Source organism: Macrotis lagotis, chromosome 1, assembly GCF_037893015.1.
Source record: "Macrotis lagotis isolate mMagLag1 chromosome 1, bilby.v1.9.chrom.fasta, whole genome shotgun sequence".
Classification (NCBI taxonomy): domain Eukaryota; kingdom Metazoa; phylum Chordata; class Mammalia; order Peramelemorphia; family Peramelidae; genus Macrotis; species Macrotis lagotis.
The window spans coordinates 905,178,148-905,195,785 of record NC_133658.1 but is presented as its reverse complement, the minus strand read 5'-3'; the positions used below and the strand labels follow the sequence as shown (position 1 = coordinate 905,195,785).

The 17,638-nt window shown below is 35.8% G+C and overlaps 1 protein-coding gene across 3 annotated transcripts in view; it reads left to right on the top strand.

Moving 5' to 3' along the window:
- Nucleotides 1–17,638, top strand: part of LOC141509577 (uncharacterized) — a 264,113-nt gene that overhangs the window by 224,848 nt on the left and 21,627 nt on the right. For 2 of the 3 annotated variants that reach the window (XM_074219209.1, XM_074219208.1), the window contains one exon: nt 1,945–16,616. In XM_074219209.1, the coding sequence (XP_074075310.1) occupies nt 1,945–3,911 (1,967 nt within the window). In that variant the 3' untranslated portion in view covers nt 3,912–16,616. Of the gene's footprint in view, nt 1–1,944; nt 16,617–17,638 lie in introns of those variants that run through there. The other variant, XM_074219210.1, reaches the window with a different exon arrangement.

The following is a 17,638-nucleotide window of genomic DNA, read 5'->3' as shown; positions in this document are numbered from 1 at the left end:
ATTTTAGGTTTTTGCAAGGCAATTCGGGTTAAGTAGCTTGCTCAAGAACACACAGCTAGGTAATTATTAAGTGTCTGAGTCCAGACTTGAACTCAGGTACTCCTGACTGCAGGGCCAGTGCTCTATCCACTGCACCACCTAGCTGCCCCATAAAGTTAGATTTAAATAGTATAATAATTAATAAGCTTTCCAAACAATATAATGAAACATTTTTCATAGTACCTTGATCGCAGGGTTGTTAACATCATCATATGAAGGAATACATTTGGCAAAACTTGAAAGCCCCATAAGAATATCAGATGTTATTTCTTTTTTTTTAATGATTAATTAGTACCGATGAGTACAAACTGCCAAGAAAGCAGACTGAGAATTCATCTCTTGGAATATACTCAGACATTCATAGATGCATATGAACACATTCCAATATGTATATATTTAATATATATATATAGATATATGCATATATCTACATATAGGTAGATACAGACATATGCATGAATACTTGTGGATTTCTATATTAGCATGTATATATAGAGTAATATATATTTACATATCACTCTATATTCCATGCACGTCTACCATTCTAGAAAAAAATTTTTTAACCTAAAGGCATTCTACATCAAAGCAATTTTAACTGACTGAAAACTATTCAAACCAGCCTAATCTATCCAAACCCCACTTCCTGCTATCAGTCATATCCATCTATTCAAGAATATTTGTGGTAACATATGCAGTAATCTTGAGCAAAATAAAATAGCATGTTAAAAAACATTTTTGGCTTATTCTCAAACAAGAGTCATTACTCCATTCTGCTCATGGTAGATAAATAGATTTTTTTTTCAGGTTTTTGCAAGGCAATGGGGTTAAGTGGCTTGCTCGAGGCCACACAGGTAATTATTAAGGGTCTGAGGCCAGATTTGAACTCAGGTACTCCTGACTCCAGGGCCAGTGCTCTATCCACTGTGCCACCTAGCCACCCTTAATAAATAGATTCTTAAAGAATTTATAAAGTCCTCACTGGGTTCCAGGAATGGGGATTAATAATACTTTACCAGGAGATTAAATATATAAGCCCAAAGAAGAACATTTCCAACTCTTAAGGAGTTACATTCCAATAAAGGGAATCCATATGCAAAAGGAATGCTGAAATATTGGGGTAGAAGGAGTATTCATATCAAAGTAAAGAAGAAAAGTACACAGGATGTCTAGGTTTGAAGTAATCATTGCTGTTACCCTTAATAGGGGTCCTGGAGAGAAACTCAACAAATGGAAGACTTGGGGTTCATAATTGTAGAGGCATAAAATGTGAGGAGAAGTTCTGGGAGTCTTAGACTGTGCTTATTTTGAAGTGCCCAATGCCCTCAAACTGTTCTGAAACTCCTTCCTTGAACAAATAAATATGCACTTCTGAATGGAAAGAAGGATGGTGATTCTGGGTGGATCACATAATAGTCCATTGAGGGAATGGCTAATACAATGATTTTTTTAAAGAAAGATTTTATTTATTTTGAGTTTTACAATTTTTCCCCTATTCTTGCTCCCCCCCCCATAGAAGGCAGTCTGTTAGTCTTTACATTGTTTCTATGCTATAATGGAAGAAATAATCTTCATTCATAGATTGGATTTTACCTTTATCACATTTTCCTAAAAAAAAGACACACATATATATACATATACATATATATATATATATATATGTACTCTTAGCTTTCTAAATATTAATAGAGAAAAGTATGGGTGAGCATGGAAAGATATTGTTTCTCCATATTTCTAGAAATGCCATAAAAAAACTTTCAAAAACTGGTTCTGTCAGGGGCTACTTTCCTCGGAGTCTATTTATAGTTTGCCTCATTCATCGTTAGCTTTCATTCTCACAACTCAGAACATTGGTACTTTATATTAGACATATATCAGACATTTGTACTTTATATTACTGTTTTTCAGATTTGGAGTTCAAGATCAAGACCAAGAATGAACCAGAGGAGGAATCTTTCCATAGAGTGAAGATTGAAAGAATCAGCAGTATTGATGATTGTTCCTCTGTTTGTGGGGAATGGGGTGAAAATGAGAGCCAGGTAAAAAGTGAGGAAATAAAACAGGAGAGTGATGTGAGAAAAAAGAGCAAATGCCAGAAGCTTCAAACTAGAGACAAATGTTATAAATATAAGGAATGTAGGAAAGGCTTCTCTCCGTATTCAAACTTTTCTGAACATCCAAAAGTCCATGTGCGTGAGAAGGCTTATAAATGTAATCAGTGTGGGCAAGCATTCAGACATAAATCAAAGCTTATTCGGCACCAGAAAATTCATACTAGAAAGAAGTGCTATAAAAGTAAAGAGAAAGCTTTAACCCATGCTTCACACAAGATGATAAATACTGAAGGGAAACCATATAAATGTAGTGACTGTGGGAGATCCTGTCCCAAAAACTCAATTCTTATTAGGCACCAGAGAATTCATACTGGAGAGAAACCTTATAAATGTAAGGAGTGTGGGAAAGCTTTCACGGAGGTGTCAAAACTTAATATACATCAGAGGATTCATACTGGAGAGAAGCCTTTTGAATGTAATGATTGTGGGAAAGCCTTCAATAGAAGTTCATCCCTTGTTAGGCACCAGAAAATTCACACTGGAGAGAAGCCGTATAAATGTGACAGATGTGAAAAAGCCTTTACTGAGAGTTCAAACCTTATTTTACATCAGATGGTTCATACTGGAGAAAAGCCTTATACATGTAATCAATGTGGGGAAGCCTACACTAAAAACTCTAACCTTGTTAGGCATCAGAGAATTCATACTGGAGAAAAGCCTTATAAATGCAAGGAGTGTGGGAAAGCCTTCCCTGAGGTGTCAAAACTTACAATGCATCAGAAGATTCACAGTGGAGAGAAACCTTATATATGTAATAAATGTGGGAAAGCCTTCACTGGAAATTCAAACCTTTCGAAACACCAGAAAATTCATTCTGGAGAGAAGCCTTATAAATGTGCTGATTGTGGGAAAGCCTTTAGCCAGAGCTCAGTGCTTTATAGGCACATGTTGATTCACACTGGGGAGAAGCCTTACAAATGTAATGAATGTGGGAAAGCCTTCACTCAATATTCAACCCTTTTCAAACATGAACGAATTCATACTGGAGAGAAGCCTTATAAATGTAATGAATGTGGGAAAGCCTATACTCGAAACTCAACTCTTTTTGCTCACCAGAGGATTCATACTGGAGAGAAGCCTTATAAATGTGAGGAGTGTGGGAAGTCCTTCAATGAGAGTTCTACGTTTGCTGTACATCTGATGATTCATACTGGGGAGAAGCCTTATACATGTAGTGAATGTGGCTTATCCTTCTCTAAAAACTCATTCCTTGTCAGGCACCAGAGAATTCATACTGGAGAGAAACCTTATAAATGTGAGGAGTGTGGGAAAGCCTTCCCTGAGATGTCAAAACTTAAAATGCATCGGAAGATTCATAGTGGAGAGAAACCTTATAAATGTAACAAATGTGGTAAAGCCTTCACTGAGAACTCACGCCTTTTGAAACATCAGAAAATTCATACTGGAGAGAAGCCTTATAAATGTGAGGAGTGTGGGAAAGCCTTCAGTCAGAGTTCAATGCTTATTAGGCATATGATGACTCATACTGGAGAGAAACCTTATAAATGTAGTGAGTGTGGGAACTCCTTCACTCAAAAGTCAAGCCTTTTCATCCACCGGAGAATTCATACTGGAGAGAATCCTTATAAGTGTAATGATTGTGGAAAAGCCTTCCGTAGAACCTCAGCACTTAATAAACACCAGAGAATTCATAAGGAAGACACTGTTTGTAAAGGTAATGAGAGTGCCAAGAAGGCAGAAGAGAGGCAACCTCCAAAGGTGAAGTCTCACAACATTCCCCTCAAAAAAACTTTAAAATAGCACTCAAGTCAAATTTTGGAGCAGCAGAGCCAATGAAAGGTGAAGGTGAGACATTTTTCTAGCCTAAAACAATTTAGGAGGTCAGCTCTTCTTTCCAAGATGGCATCATCAGGTAGAAAAGTAACCACTGCTCTGCTCTTTACCCAGGAAGGGCCCCTGATCCCCTGCTTCTGTAAGCATTAGATTGGCCCTAGAATTGTGACCCCATTATTCTCTGTTCTCCTGCAGTCACAAGTAGTGGTCCTTGTAACTCCCCTCCCCCCCAAAAAAACCTAACTGAAAATAACAGCATGAAGAAGCCTGAAGCTTAAGATAGTGCCTTCCTCCCTCTAGGAGAGCAAAACCCAATGTGAATTTAAAGTTCAAAGTCAAGAAATAGACAGCAACAAAAGAACTTTGCTATGAAAATCTATTACAATGGCAAGAAAGACCAAGACAAACTCAGAAGAAGACAATAATGTGAAAACAGCTTCATCCAAAGCCTCTAAGAAAAATGTTAATTGGATCAAAACCCAACAAGAGTTAGAAGGAGATTAAGAGTTAAAGAAGGAGATAAGAGTGGTAAAGGAAAATTGGGAAAACAAATGAAAGTGATGCAAAAAAAATTATGAAAAGAGAAATAGTAGCTTGGAAAAAGAGGCACCAAAAATATGGAAGAAATAATTTCCTAAGAAACAGAATTGGCTTAATGGTATAAGGACACAAAAATTCACTGAAGAAAAGAACTCTTTAAGAAGCAGAATAAGCCAAATGAAATGGAGGTAGAGGGATTCATTGAAGTAAAAACAAAGTAAAAGTAAGTAAAAGTAAAGTAAAAAAGTGAAGTAAAAAAAAAGAATTGGTCAAATGGACAAAGAATTTCAAAAGCTCACTGAAGAAAATAATTCCTTAAAAATTAGAATTGAGCAAGTGGAAGCTAATGACTCTGTGAGACATCAAGAAACAGTAAATAAAGTCAAATGAATGAAAAGATAAGAGAAAAATGTGAGATATCTCATTCAAAAAGCAATTGACCTACTAAGTAGTTTGAGGAGAGATAACGTAAAAATAGTTAGACTACATAAAAACTATGTTAAAAAATAAAAGCCTAGGCATTATTTTTCAAGAAATCATATGAACTGCCCTAATATCTTAGATGCAAAAGCCAAAAGAGAAATTGAAAGAATGTACTGATGTCCTCCAAAAAGAGATCCCAAAATAAGTAGGGTATATAGTCAAATTTCAGAACTTCTAGGTCAAAGAGAATTGCAGGCATTTAGAAAGATACATCAAGTATGATGGAATCATAGTCAGGATCTCAGAAGATTTAGTAGCTTCCACAATAAAAGAATGGTGGAAACTGGATATTCTAGAAAGCAAAGGAGTTAGGCTTACAACAAAGAACAACCTACTTGTTAAAACAGTATAATCTTTCTCGGGGAAAATAGATATTTAATGAAATAGAGGGTTTTTAAGCATTCCTGAGGAAAAGCTCAGAGCTAAATAGAAAATTTAACATTCAAACATAAGACCCAAGAAAAACCTAAAAACATAAACATCAAAGAGAAATCATGAGACTCAATAAAGTTAAACTATTTACATCTTTATATGGAAAAAGGATACATGTAATTCTTAGGAGCTTTATTATTAATTTAACAGAAGCAGTCTACATAGACAGATAACATGGATGTGAGTCAATTATGTTGGGATGATTTTAAAAAATTGGAGGGATGCAGTGGGATGGAGTAGAATGGGGAAGTTTATTTCACTTAATAGAGGCATGCAAAGAGGAGCTTTTATAGTGGTGGAGAAAATGGATAGGATAGGCAATGCTTAAACTTCAGAATTGGTTCAAAGAGGGAAGAACACACACACACACACACACACACACACACACACACACACACACACACACACATATACACAATCAGTTGGTTCTATAAATCCATTTTACCCAAAAGGGAAAAAGGAAAAGAAGTGGATAAAAGGGGGGGCTTTAAAAGGGAAAACAGATTAAGGGAGGCAGCAGTCTGAAGAAAAAAAGGCTTTTGAAGAGTAAAAACATAAAAAGAGAGAACAAACCGAGGAAAATAGGATGGAGGGATAAACATAGTTATCATACAGGCAAATGTGGATGGGATGAACTCACCCATAACTAAAAAGCAAATAGGATGGATTAGAAACCAGAATCCAATATGTTATTTACAAAAGAAACTTGAAACATAAAGACACACTTCAAGTTAAAATTAGGAGAGAAAGCAGAATCCATTATGCTTCCATCAAAGTTTAAGAAAAAAGAGGAGAGGTGGTAATCATGATCTCAAAACTAAAATTAGATCTAATTAAAAGAGATAATTAGGGAAACCACATTTTGCCAAAAGGTAACAGAGACAATGAAATTATATAAAAAGATTTTAGAACATGATAAAGGGAACTGAGTCAAATTTATCAAAATTTATATATAAATATATATTTATATATAAAAATTTATAAAAACTAGGAATCATTTCCCAAATGATATATGGTCAAATCATATGAATTGGCAATTTCAAGGCTATTTATACTTATATGAAGAAATGCTCTACATAACTAAAGATTGGAGAGATACAAATTAAAACAACTCTGAGGTGCCACCTCACACCCACAGAAATTACAAATGTTAGAAGGTATGAGAGAAAATAGTCATACTCTTAATGGTTGATGGTCCAACCATTCTAAAGAAAATTTGGAACTCTGTCCAAAGGGCTAGTTAAAGCTGTGTACACCATTTGATCCATCAATACCACTTGAATAGGTCTGTAATCCAAAGAGATGAAAGGAAAACGACTTATATGTACAAAAATATTTGTAGTAGCTCTTTTTTTTTGTGGTGACAAAGAACTGGAAATTGAAGAGATGTCTATTATGCCTGAACATAGTTGTGGTATATGATTAGGATAGAGTGACAAGCACCCAGATTTCAGAAATCTTGGAAAGACTTGCATGAACTGATACAAAATAAAGTGGGCAGAACCAGAACATTATATACAGTAACAGCAACATTGTAATGATGATCATCTGTGAAAGACTGAGTGACTCTGATCAATACAATGATCTGGGAAAAGCCTAAAGGATCCATAATAAAAAATGCTACCCGCCTCCAGAGAAAGAACCGATGACTTTTGAGCGCTAATTGAAGTATAGTTTTCTCACTTTATTTTTCTTAATTTTTTTTCAACATGGCTAATTTGGAAATATGTTTTACATAGTTTCATATGTATAACTGATATCAAATCACTTGCCATCTCGGTGGGAAGGGAATGGCAATGAGAGAGAGAGAGAGAGAATATGGAGTTCAAAATTTAAAGATAAAGATAAAAAATTAAAATTAAAAAAATAAAATAAATGTAAAAAATGTAGAATAGTCTTCGGTCTCAAGTTGAACATGATCTGACATCAGAAGACAACATTAGTAAAGTGAACTTAGAAAAATCATGAATGAGGGCTAGCTTTTTTAAAATTTATTTTTATTAAAGGTATTATTTGAGTTTTAGAGGGCTAGCTTTTATGAGAATACTACTAATTTTATACAAGAGTAAACGTGATGGATTGAGAATATAGGAAGATAAAAGATATAGACAAGAAACTATTCAATATTTATGCCTTATTTTACATAAGAAAATTTACACTGAGTACAGATCCTACCAGTATAATGAAAACCTTCATTTTGAGTTCAGGTCTTAAATGTATTACATAATTCATACTGGAGAGATGGAAGTTTTATAATTAATATGGGAAGGTCTTTTATGCCTCTCAGTAGGATTCATCCTCAAAAAAAATGACCTTTGGGGGGCAGCTAAGTGGTGCAGTGTATAGAGCACTGGCCCTGGAGTCAGGAGGACCTGAGTTCATCCTCAGACACTTAATACTTACTTAGCTGTGTGAATTTGAACAAGTCACTTAACCCCATTGCTTTGCAAAAAAACAAACAAAAAATAGTCTTTTATTTTATTTCCCCCTCTCCAAATTACATGCAAAAACAAATTTTAGCATTTACTTTTAAAACCTTGAGTTTTGAATTCTCTCCCTTTCTTCTACCTTCCTCCCCCTCACTGAGAAACAAGTTATTTGACAGAGGTTAAATTTTTGAAGTCATGAAAAACACACACTAGTCATGTTGTAAAAGTATACATGCCCCCATCCAAAAAAAAGAAACTTCACGAAAAATAAAGTTAAAAAGTATGCTTCAACCCTATTAGCTCTATCTTTGGGTTGGATGGTATTCTTTATCGTAAGTCTTTCAAAGTTCTCTTTGATGACAGCACTGTGAGAAAAGGTAAGTCATTCATAACTGATTATCCTACAACATTGCTGTTACTTTGTATATAGCACCAAAAACAAAGGTCTTTTTTAAATATAATCAGTTTAGGAAAGCCTCCTATGACAGACAGAACAGTATATGATATCAGAAATGGAGTAATCAAAAAGTTTTTTTTATTATTTATGGAAATGTCCTCAGTATACATGTTATAAGAGAGGATAGTCCAATTAGAACTGTCCCAACATTTTACTTGGGAGATACCTTAGAGGTTTAATGTCAAAAATTTGATAACTACTTGCTGAGAATACTGTACAAAACATTCTTGCCAAGGATGCCTTCAATAGCCTGTTAGTTTTTGTTATATGGTTGTGAAATTTGGAACTCCACAGTTTCCGGAAAAATTAATATTACAAAAATATTTGTCACAGCTCTTTTTGTAGTGGTGAAAGAGTAGAAATTAGGGGGATATCCATCAACTGAAAAAATGACTGAACACATTGTGGTATATAATTGCAATGAAATGTTATTGTAATGTAAAATGATAAAGGAGTTTGATTCAGAAAGACTTGGGATGGGAAGAGTTTCATGAACTGATATAAAAAAAGCTTAACCAAAAGAATATTGTATGCAGTAATAATAATAATAATAATAATAATAATAATAATAATAATATTGTATCGACAATCCATTCTGAAAGACCTTTCTTCTCTAATCAGTACAATGATCCACATCAATTTTTTTTTTTAGGTTTTTGCAAGGCAAATGGGGTTAAGTGGCTTGCCCAAGGCCACACAGCTAGGTAATTATTGTCTGAGACCGGATTTGAAGTCAGGTCCTCCTGACTCCAGGGCTGGTGCTCTATCCACTGTGCCACCTAGCAGCCCCTACTTTATTTTTCTTGCTTTTTTTATTTTGCATATATAATAGGTATGGGAGAGCATTTTGAATAAAGGAGACAATTTGAACTTAAAAGTTTTTAAAATTAATATACTTAATAATTACCTAGCTGTGTGACCTTGGGCAAGCCACTTAACCCCACTGCCTTGAAAAAACCTAAAAAAAAAGTGAAGACTGGAAAGGGAACACAAGGAGTACCCTGGTTGGGGAGGAGGGTGAGAGGGAAGGAAGAATAGTGAAAATTAACTCTCAGAATTCTACTACCCAAATAGATCCTCTAAAACAAATTTATAAAGGGTCTCATGGAGAATGGTGTTATCAGGTGATATTTTAAACTCTCTGTGTTCTGAACTGGGAAAAGGAAGAAATGACCCACATACAAACAGTTGGGTACAGAAATACATATTGCTCAATTGCAAAAATGGCAGAAAAGGAAAAGAGGAAAATAAAATATCAGATAAAGGAAGAGCTTAGAAGTAAAATTAATTCTCAGAGAAGGAATGGGAAAGAAAGGGGAAGAGTATAAGATCTGGAGGAATACACAATTAGCCATCTTACCTATGGACATGAAAGGGATGAAGTTACCCAACAAATGGAAAAGAGTAACAGATTGGATTAAAAATCGGAATCCAACTATATTATTTACAAGAAGTGCATTTGAAACAAAGAAACACAGGTTAAAATAATAGGCTAGAGCACAATCTGTTATCCATCAGGTGAAAGTAAAAAGTGAGTATAGTGATTATAATCTCAAAAAAAGTAGCAAAAATTAATTCAAAGACAAACAGGGAAACTACAATTTGCTAAGAATTATCATAGACAATGAACATCAATATTCAAATTATTTTTTAAAAATTTAATTTAAGCCTCTTCACAAAATCTGACCCCACCAAAAAATTTAATTTAGTCTTAGGGAGAAATATAGAGAAAAGTATAACAGAAGATCTCAATTTACTCTCCTCAGACCAATATATGTCTAAACAAACAAAAAAAAGAAATGAAAGTCCATCCCTACTAAGTGCAGGGAAAAGTTATATGTGGCAGGCTTTTTTTTTAATTTTTGCAAAGCAATGGGATTTAAGTGACTTGTCCAAGGTCCCACAACTGAGAAAATATTAAATGTCTAAGGCTGCATTTGAACTCAGGTCTTCCTGACTCCAGGACCAATACTCTATCTTAGGTGACCTCACCTGCCCCCCACCCCTCTGGCATCCACCCCCCTCCCCAGCTCTGTGGAAGACTTGAAGTATATCAAATGACAATAAAAACTTTTCTCAGCTTTGCCTGATGCCTTAGCAAAAAAAAAAAATTGACCATGAATTAGGACAGAGAAATACCACAAATATATGTTAAAAAGCAGAAATATTAATTACATCTTTTATGGACCATAATACAATAAAATAATTTTAATTAATCAAACTAATTCCACTTAGTTGGATAAACAGGGAGTTGGTCTGTCCTTTATCATGGAAAACGATTAGAGTAATTGAAGAGGAGAGAATGGTGTATGAGAATGGTTATGTTACCCTGGGCAAGTAATAGCACTTCTAATTCCTGTTTTCTACAACCATAAAAAGAGAGTTTGGACAAATATGACTTTGAAGGTCCCTTCTAACTCTAAATCTATGACACTCTCAGGAGAGAAGCAGTCATCCAATTATCCCCTTTGATATATCTATGCTGGAGTTGCAGAAAGAAAATGAGATTTGTACAAGTCATCTAGTCCAATTCTCTTATCTTATAAATGGGGTTGGAGGAATTGACCTAAAAGAAATAAGAGAGATGCTCAAAGACAAATCAGTTCTGACTTCTTGTGAATACCTTACTAAGATCATAAACATAAAACTGAGAAGGTGCTCAGTGGCCACCCTGGAGATGTGTAAGAACCAGGAATCAGGGAAATTGGCTTCAAATTTTTCCTCTTGCTCTTGTTGGCTGTGTGATTCCCTTCATCCCTCTGTGCCTCAATTTTCTTATCTCTAAAATGAGGTCAATAATATCTATGATATTTATATCAGATGAGTATTTTCACATTTCTATATGATTTTTGGTTTGGCTTGTCATTTGTATAGAAGCACTGGCTCTGGCGGGAAGAAGAGGCTGGCATCCTTGCACATAGCTTTTCCCTATTTCCAAGGAGTCCCTTCTACACTGGACTCAGATAACAAATGCTACAATGAAACTGACTTCATTGTTTCATTCATAGGTTCCAAAAGAACCCAGATTATTTCACCACCATTTCCCATCAAAGAGTCCATCTTCTATGGATCCATACAAAATTAGGTCAGATTCCATCATTGTCTGACTTCAAAAGAAAAAGAAGACTTGATCTTGACATAGATTTGGATCTATGCAACTCTCCTGTCTTGCCCCTCATTGGTAATTCCAACAGTGACTGAACTCCGCTACTATCAGTCATGGGAAAACTGTAGCTTCAGAGGGATAGAAATGTGGGCTTCTCTTTGATCCAGAATTCTTCCCATGGTTATTTAGGGTTGTCTACAGGCTGCTTTTAGGGACTGCAGTTGCAGCTAGGTGGCCCAGTTCCTGGATTGTGGAAGATTTTAGTTTAAATCCAGACTCAAGACAATTATTACCTAGATGACCTTGAGCAAGAGAAAGGGATCATTCATCTAGCAATACCCTTCAGTATGCCAAGCCCTGGTGCTACAGAAGGAAAACCTGAGACTATTATGGGTCATTTAGTCCAATTTCCCTAATCTTAGAAATGGAGGGAAATTGTCCTAAAAGAAACAAGAGACTGTCTATCTTAGTTTCCTCATCTGTAAAATGGAGATAATAATAGCACCTATCTTCCACAGTTGTTATGAAATTCAATGAAGTAATATTTGTAAAGTAATTAGCACAGTGTCATTGAACATAGTAGATATTATAATTGCTAGTCAATGATGATGTTGATGATGATGATGATGGCCCTACTTAACTGCTAGGGTCAGAGCAACACAGCCATTTTTAGTTTCTGAACTTGTCCTTAACTCAATAAAAAGTACAGGGTCCATGATCGCTACTCACTCTGCATCACTCTTCCAAAGTGCAGGGCCTTAATTTACCCTATATCTGTGGCCTGAAAATCCTAATGAGTGCCAGTGGATTATTGTTCCTGCAACCTACAATAGACTCTCCTTTTCTGATTCTGGGATCTCTTCTCACCCTGTTGTACAATTTCTCCTTGCTCTGAAATTCAGTGAGCTCCCATCCAGACCATCCTTAGTGTCCACAGACATTATCTGTCTCCTTAGGCTGACCTGGACTGCAAAAAAGACTCACTGATTTTTTTATATTCTTGGCTTTTTCAGTCAGAACTTGATTTGGTTTCTTCTCTCCATCTTTTTGGAGTAACTGTATTAGAGCTCAATTAATCTAACTCCTCTGCCATTTTGACTCAGTCCTCATCCTTTCTCATTTCGCCACCTTTTCATTCATTTTATGGCTGTTTTGTCTGTTTATATTTGTAGTCCTTGGGTAGTTTGTTTTATAGATTCTGTGGAATTCATTTTATATCACTTCATGTAAATCCTTGTGAACTTATTTTGTAAGTTATTTTCATTAATATAGTTTTATATAATTGATTTTCTTTGTATTTCTATGTATTTTATGCATATTAAACCAGTGAGCCTGAGAAGGGCTCTATAGACCTTAACAGACTCTCCCTAAGGGTCTGTGACACACACAAAAAAGGTTTAGAACCCTGATCTGAAAAGTCCTTCCTATTCTTTTGAATCTCTTGGGGAGTTCACCTCCTTATTAATGAGTTTTTTGTTTTTGTTTTTATAAGTCAGGTATACTCAGAGTATTTTCACAGTAGGACTGCTGGATATTAGCAAGCTATGCTCATCACTCTTATTATAAACAGGGTCTAGCCTGAGTGGAAGCTGCCTATAATTTTTGGCTCTAACCCAGTGCATGAATGGTTATGATGGTTAGATATCTCTTTGCAGCTCTGTCCTCTGGGACAGTGAAAGACCATTCTTAGAATGAGCATTAAATATCCTTTCAGTCTATTACAAAACATTAGCCCTCTCAAAATCTTCTGAAGAGTGTTCCCTACTCGGTGTTCCTTAACAACACTGTCACCCTTGAATTAGACAAAGAAAGTGTAAATTTCTGAGGATGTAACCTCTGCATCCCTAGGTTCAAGTCTTATTTAGTCATTTCAGTTGTTTCTGACTCTTGGTAACTCCATTTGTTTTTCTTGGTAAAGATATTGGAGTGGTTTGCCATTTTCTGGTCCAACTCATTTACAGAGGAGGAAACTGAGGCAAATAAGATTACATTACTTGGCCAGGATCATACAACGAGTGAGTGTCTGATGCCATATTTGAACTTAGGAAGATAAGTCTTCCAGATTCCAAGTCTAGCACTCTATCCATTATACCTATTCAGGAATTACCCTGAAGGGTTTGTGTTGAATGGAAGAGTTTTAAGTACCAGTGGAACAGGTCTCTGCCAGTGATCACTGGAATTGACTTTTGAGACTTCCTTATCCTGAGATTTGGCTCCCTCCTGGTAACACAGCATCTCCAGGTATCTATTTCCAATACAGGTTCTACTTTCACTCAGAAACCCAAAATGACTGAGGGGAGAAGTCAGAGGAGTCCTAGCACCCTACCCCTTTTGGACTCTACTGAAGCTACTTTCATTCAGCAATCTCTTTGTTTTTGAGGCTCATTCAATCCCAATTGATCACTCAATCAAACCTCTGGGACCTATTATCTTCTGCAGCTCAGGACATTCTCTCCTTCCTTCTTCAGTAAATTTCATTGTTTATCACATTTTTTTTTCCCTTCATCTTACTAGGGGATTTCAGAGTTCTTGATATCCCTTCAAACTTTCCAAATTCCTGCTTTCTCAATCTAGTAAATTCCCATGACCCCCTCTCTTCCTCCTCAGCAATGCACAGAGATAGTTATACCAATAGTTATACTATTATCCCTGTATGTGAACTGAACAATCCATTTAGGATTCCTTCTTTCTCTCTATGACCCCTAATCCTGTTCTTTGTCTTCATTGTGACATTTCAACATCAAAACCTCAGATGTTTCCCAGGATATCACCCTTGTTTTGCCTGCTTTTTCCCCTCTTGATTTACACGCTGGTTAGCCAGGTTATTTCTACACTACTCTCTGCATTCTTGGTTCTCTTACTATATGATTGGATCATGCCTTGGCAAGTTGTACAGTTGGATTGCTTCCACCATCTCCTTTGGACATCTGGGAATGAGCAGGTTTCAAGATCATGGTTGTTGAGTATTTGCAGAATGTCTTTCCTGAAAAAGCTTGCCTTGAACTTGTTGAATTCAAAGTCCAATAAAAGATAATGATCCAGGTGCAGCTAGGTGGCATAGTGGATAGAGCACCAGCCCTGGAGTCAGAAGTACCTGAGTTCAAATCCTGCCTCAGACACTTAATAATTACCCAGCTGTGTGGCCTTGGGCAAGCCACTTAACCCCATTGCCTTGCAAAAACCTAAAAAAAAGATAGTGATCCTGGGGAGTGATTAGACAAAAATGACCAAATGTAAAAGACAGAGCTACTAGGATACAAATGCCCCATTGGTATTTTCTTGGGATACACATATACACGATATTATCCTCAATATTTTCTTACCCATTATCTCAGACCTTCCTTCCCTGCTATATTCAAATACCTGCAAGTTTCCCATATCTTTAAAGATCCTTCAAATGACCAAACTACCTGCTTAAAATTTTCCTTTTCACATCTCTTAGAAGTCAATTGACTAATCAAACGATAATATTTATTAAGTGACGACTATAAACAGACACTGTCTTAAGTGCTGGTATTCAATTCAAAGAATCAAACAATTCCTATTCTGAAGAAATTTACCATCACATGTAGTAGACAACTATTATATATACAAATATAGAAAGCAGAAACTTAATAAATGAAAATGTATACAAAGAGTTTATACTCTACATTCATAACCCTAGATATCTTAACTCCTAGCTACTTGTAATCAAGCTTCCATCTGTTTTGATAAATTTTAAATTGTTTCCCCAGGCCTCATCCTCCTGGACAACTTTGTAAATATTGCACTGTTAAACACCTTCTCCAGATAACATGTTCTTTTTTTCTCAGCTTGCTTTAGAAGCATCTGGTTCTGTTTCTTCTGGTCTGATAATTCACTTTTATTTGATGGATCTTCATTCTACCCTTTAAGTGTGATTCCATAGCATTCTGTCCTGGGTCCTTGTCTACCTCTCTACTGGTCAACTCTCTGGCTCACAGCAGATTCGCTATCATCTCTGTGCTGATGACTTCCAGAACTCATTCTCTTTCCCCCTAAACCCTTGACTATTACTGCAAGGGGAAATGCCATCCTTCCAATCACTCAGATTTGAAATGTAGAAATCATTCTGGATTTCTCACTGCTCTCACCCCACCTATAGCTAAGTGTTGCCAATACTTGTTGACTTCACCTTTGTACTTCTGAATATGTCATCTTCTCTCCTCTGATACTGTCACCACTCTAATGTAGATCTTCATCACCTCATGATTTTATATCTGTTAGGTTTCTGGTGGGTCTACCTGACTCTGGTCTCTCCTCACTCTAATCCATTCACTAGTAAAAATGCAGTTCTCATAGTCATCCACCTCCCCAACTCAATAGATTCCACTCCATTATTGCTTTGAGGATCAAATATACATAATGTTGTTTCCAGCTTTCAAAATCCTTCATAACCCAGCCCTCTTATCTTTCAGATTTTTTGCAACTTAACATATATTCTTTGATCAAATGACCCATATCTCCTGGCAGTTCCATGGACAAAACACTCCTCTCAACTCTACCCAGAGGCTCTGTCTGTCCCCTATGTATGCAATGCTCTCCCATCTTCTCTCTGAGTCCTGACTTCTCTGGCTTCCTTTAGATTTTAACTAAAGTCCCACTTTTTACAAGAAGCCTTCCCAAACCCTTTTAGTCCTTTGCCTTCCCTTTTAAAATTTTATTAGTTCCTATTTATTTTATATTTAGCTTCATTTGTATATTTTTGTTTGCATGTTCCCTCCTCCATTAGATTGTAAGCTTCCTGAAGACAGGGGCTGTTTTTTGCCTTTTTTTTTGTATCCCAAATACTTATCCCAATGCTTGGGACACAGTAGGAGCTTAATAAATGTTTCCTGAATGGAACTGAGTTACTTTCTAAGTGGGAGGAAAATTTATGAAGATACAACAAAGTAGTATATGGTACGTTAATAAATTCCTTTTCACTTTTCCATTTCTGATATTATGTATACTTTTGGGTTTTTTTAGGTTTTTGCAAGGCAATGGGTTTAAGTGGCTTGCCCAAGGCCACACAGATAATTATTAAGAGTCTGAGGCTGGATTTGAACTCAGGTACTCTTGACTCCAGGGTTGGTGCTCTATCCACTGCGCCATCTAGCCGACCCTGATATGTATACTTTGCACTGTCACAGAACTCTTTCCCAAACTTATAAAATGAAAAGTTTATTCTCCTGTATGTACCTTCTAATGACTAATTTCACATGAAAAACTTACCATATCATTACATTTATAAGACTTCTCTCCTATATTAATCTACTGATATACAATAGGGTTGAATTTCTAAAGGAAGACTTTCACATTCATTACATATATGACTTATCTTATAGCTTATAAGCATTGAATTCTGAATGTGGACTTTCCCATGTTCATTATGTTTAAACATTGTCTCAAATATACATTTTTGATATATGGTAAAATTTGATATCTACCTGAGGACTTTCCCCCCACTCATCGCATTTATAAGCCTTATCTAGTATGAATTCTCTGGTGTTTAGTAATGATGATGTTTTGAATAAAGACTTTTTTTTGGTCATGCTGATTATATGTATAGGGTTTCTCTCCAATGTGAATCATCACATGTAAAATAAGAATTGAGATCTAAAAGAAAGGTTTTTTCCACGCTCATTGCATTTATTATACTTTGTGATAGTATCTATTTTCTGATGTTTTGAAATGTTTAAACATTGACTTAAGGTTTTCCCACATTCCCTTTAGTTACAAATTTTACTTCTATTTGAATCTTCTGATATTTGGTTATTTTTTTTTCTCATATCTCCCCCATGCTTTGACTCCCAACTCTTTTTCTGGGATTCATTTTCTCAATATTCCCTAAAAATAGAGAAGTAATGATTGTCATTGTAAGATATTTCCATTTTCACTCTATGGGATGACTTCTTTAGGAATATTCTCCTTTGAAACTACCTCTGTGGTTTTTCTTCTGAAAGATGTCTGAAATATACATGATACAGGGTACAAACATTCTTATTGCTCTAAACTTTGAGAAAAGAACCTGGGGGGGGGGGGTGAAATAAGGCAATGTGAAGTGGTGACCAGAGAAAGTTATCACCTGGGCAAAGCACTTTTTAAAACATCCTTTTTTGTTTCCCTGGAAATATTTGTTAAAATAGCATTTCCTAAATACACATAAAAGTAATGTTAACATTCTTTTTTTTGTAAGTTTTGAGTTCCAAATTCTAGCTCTTTCCCTTCCTCCATTCCCCAAGCCTCT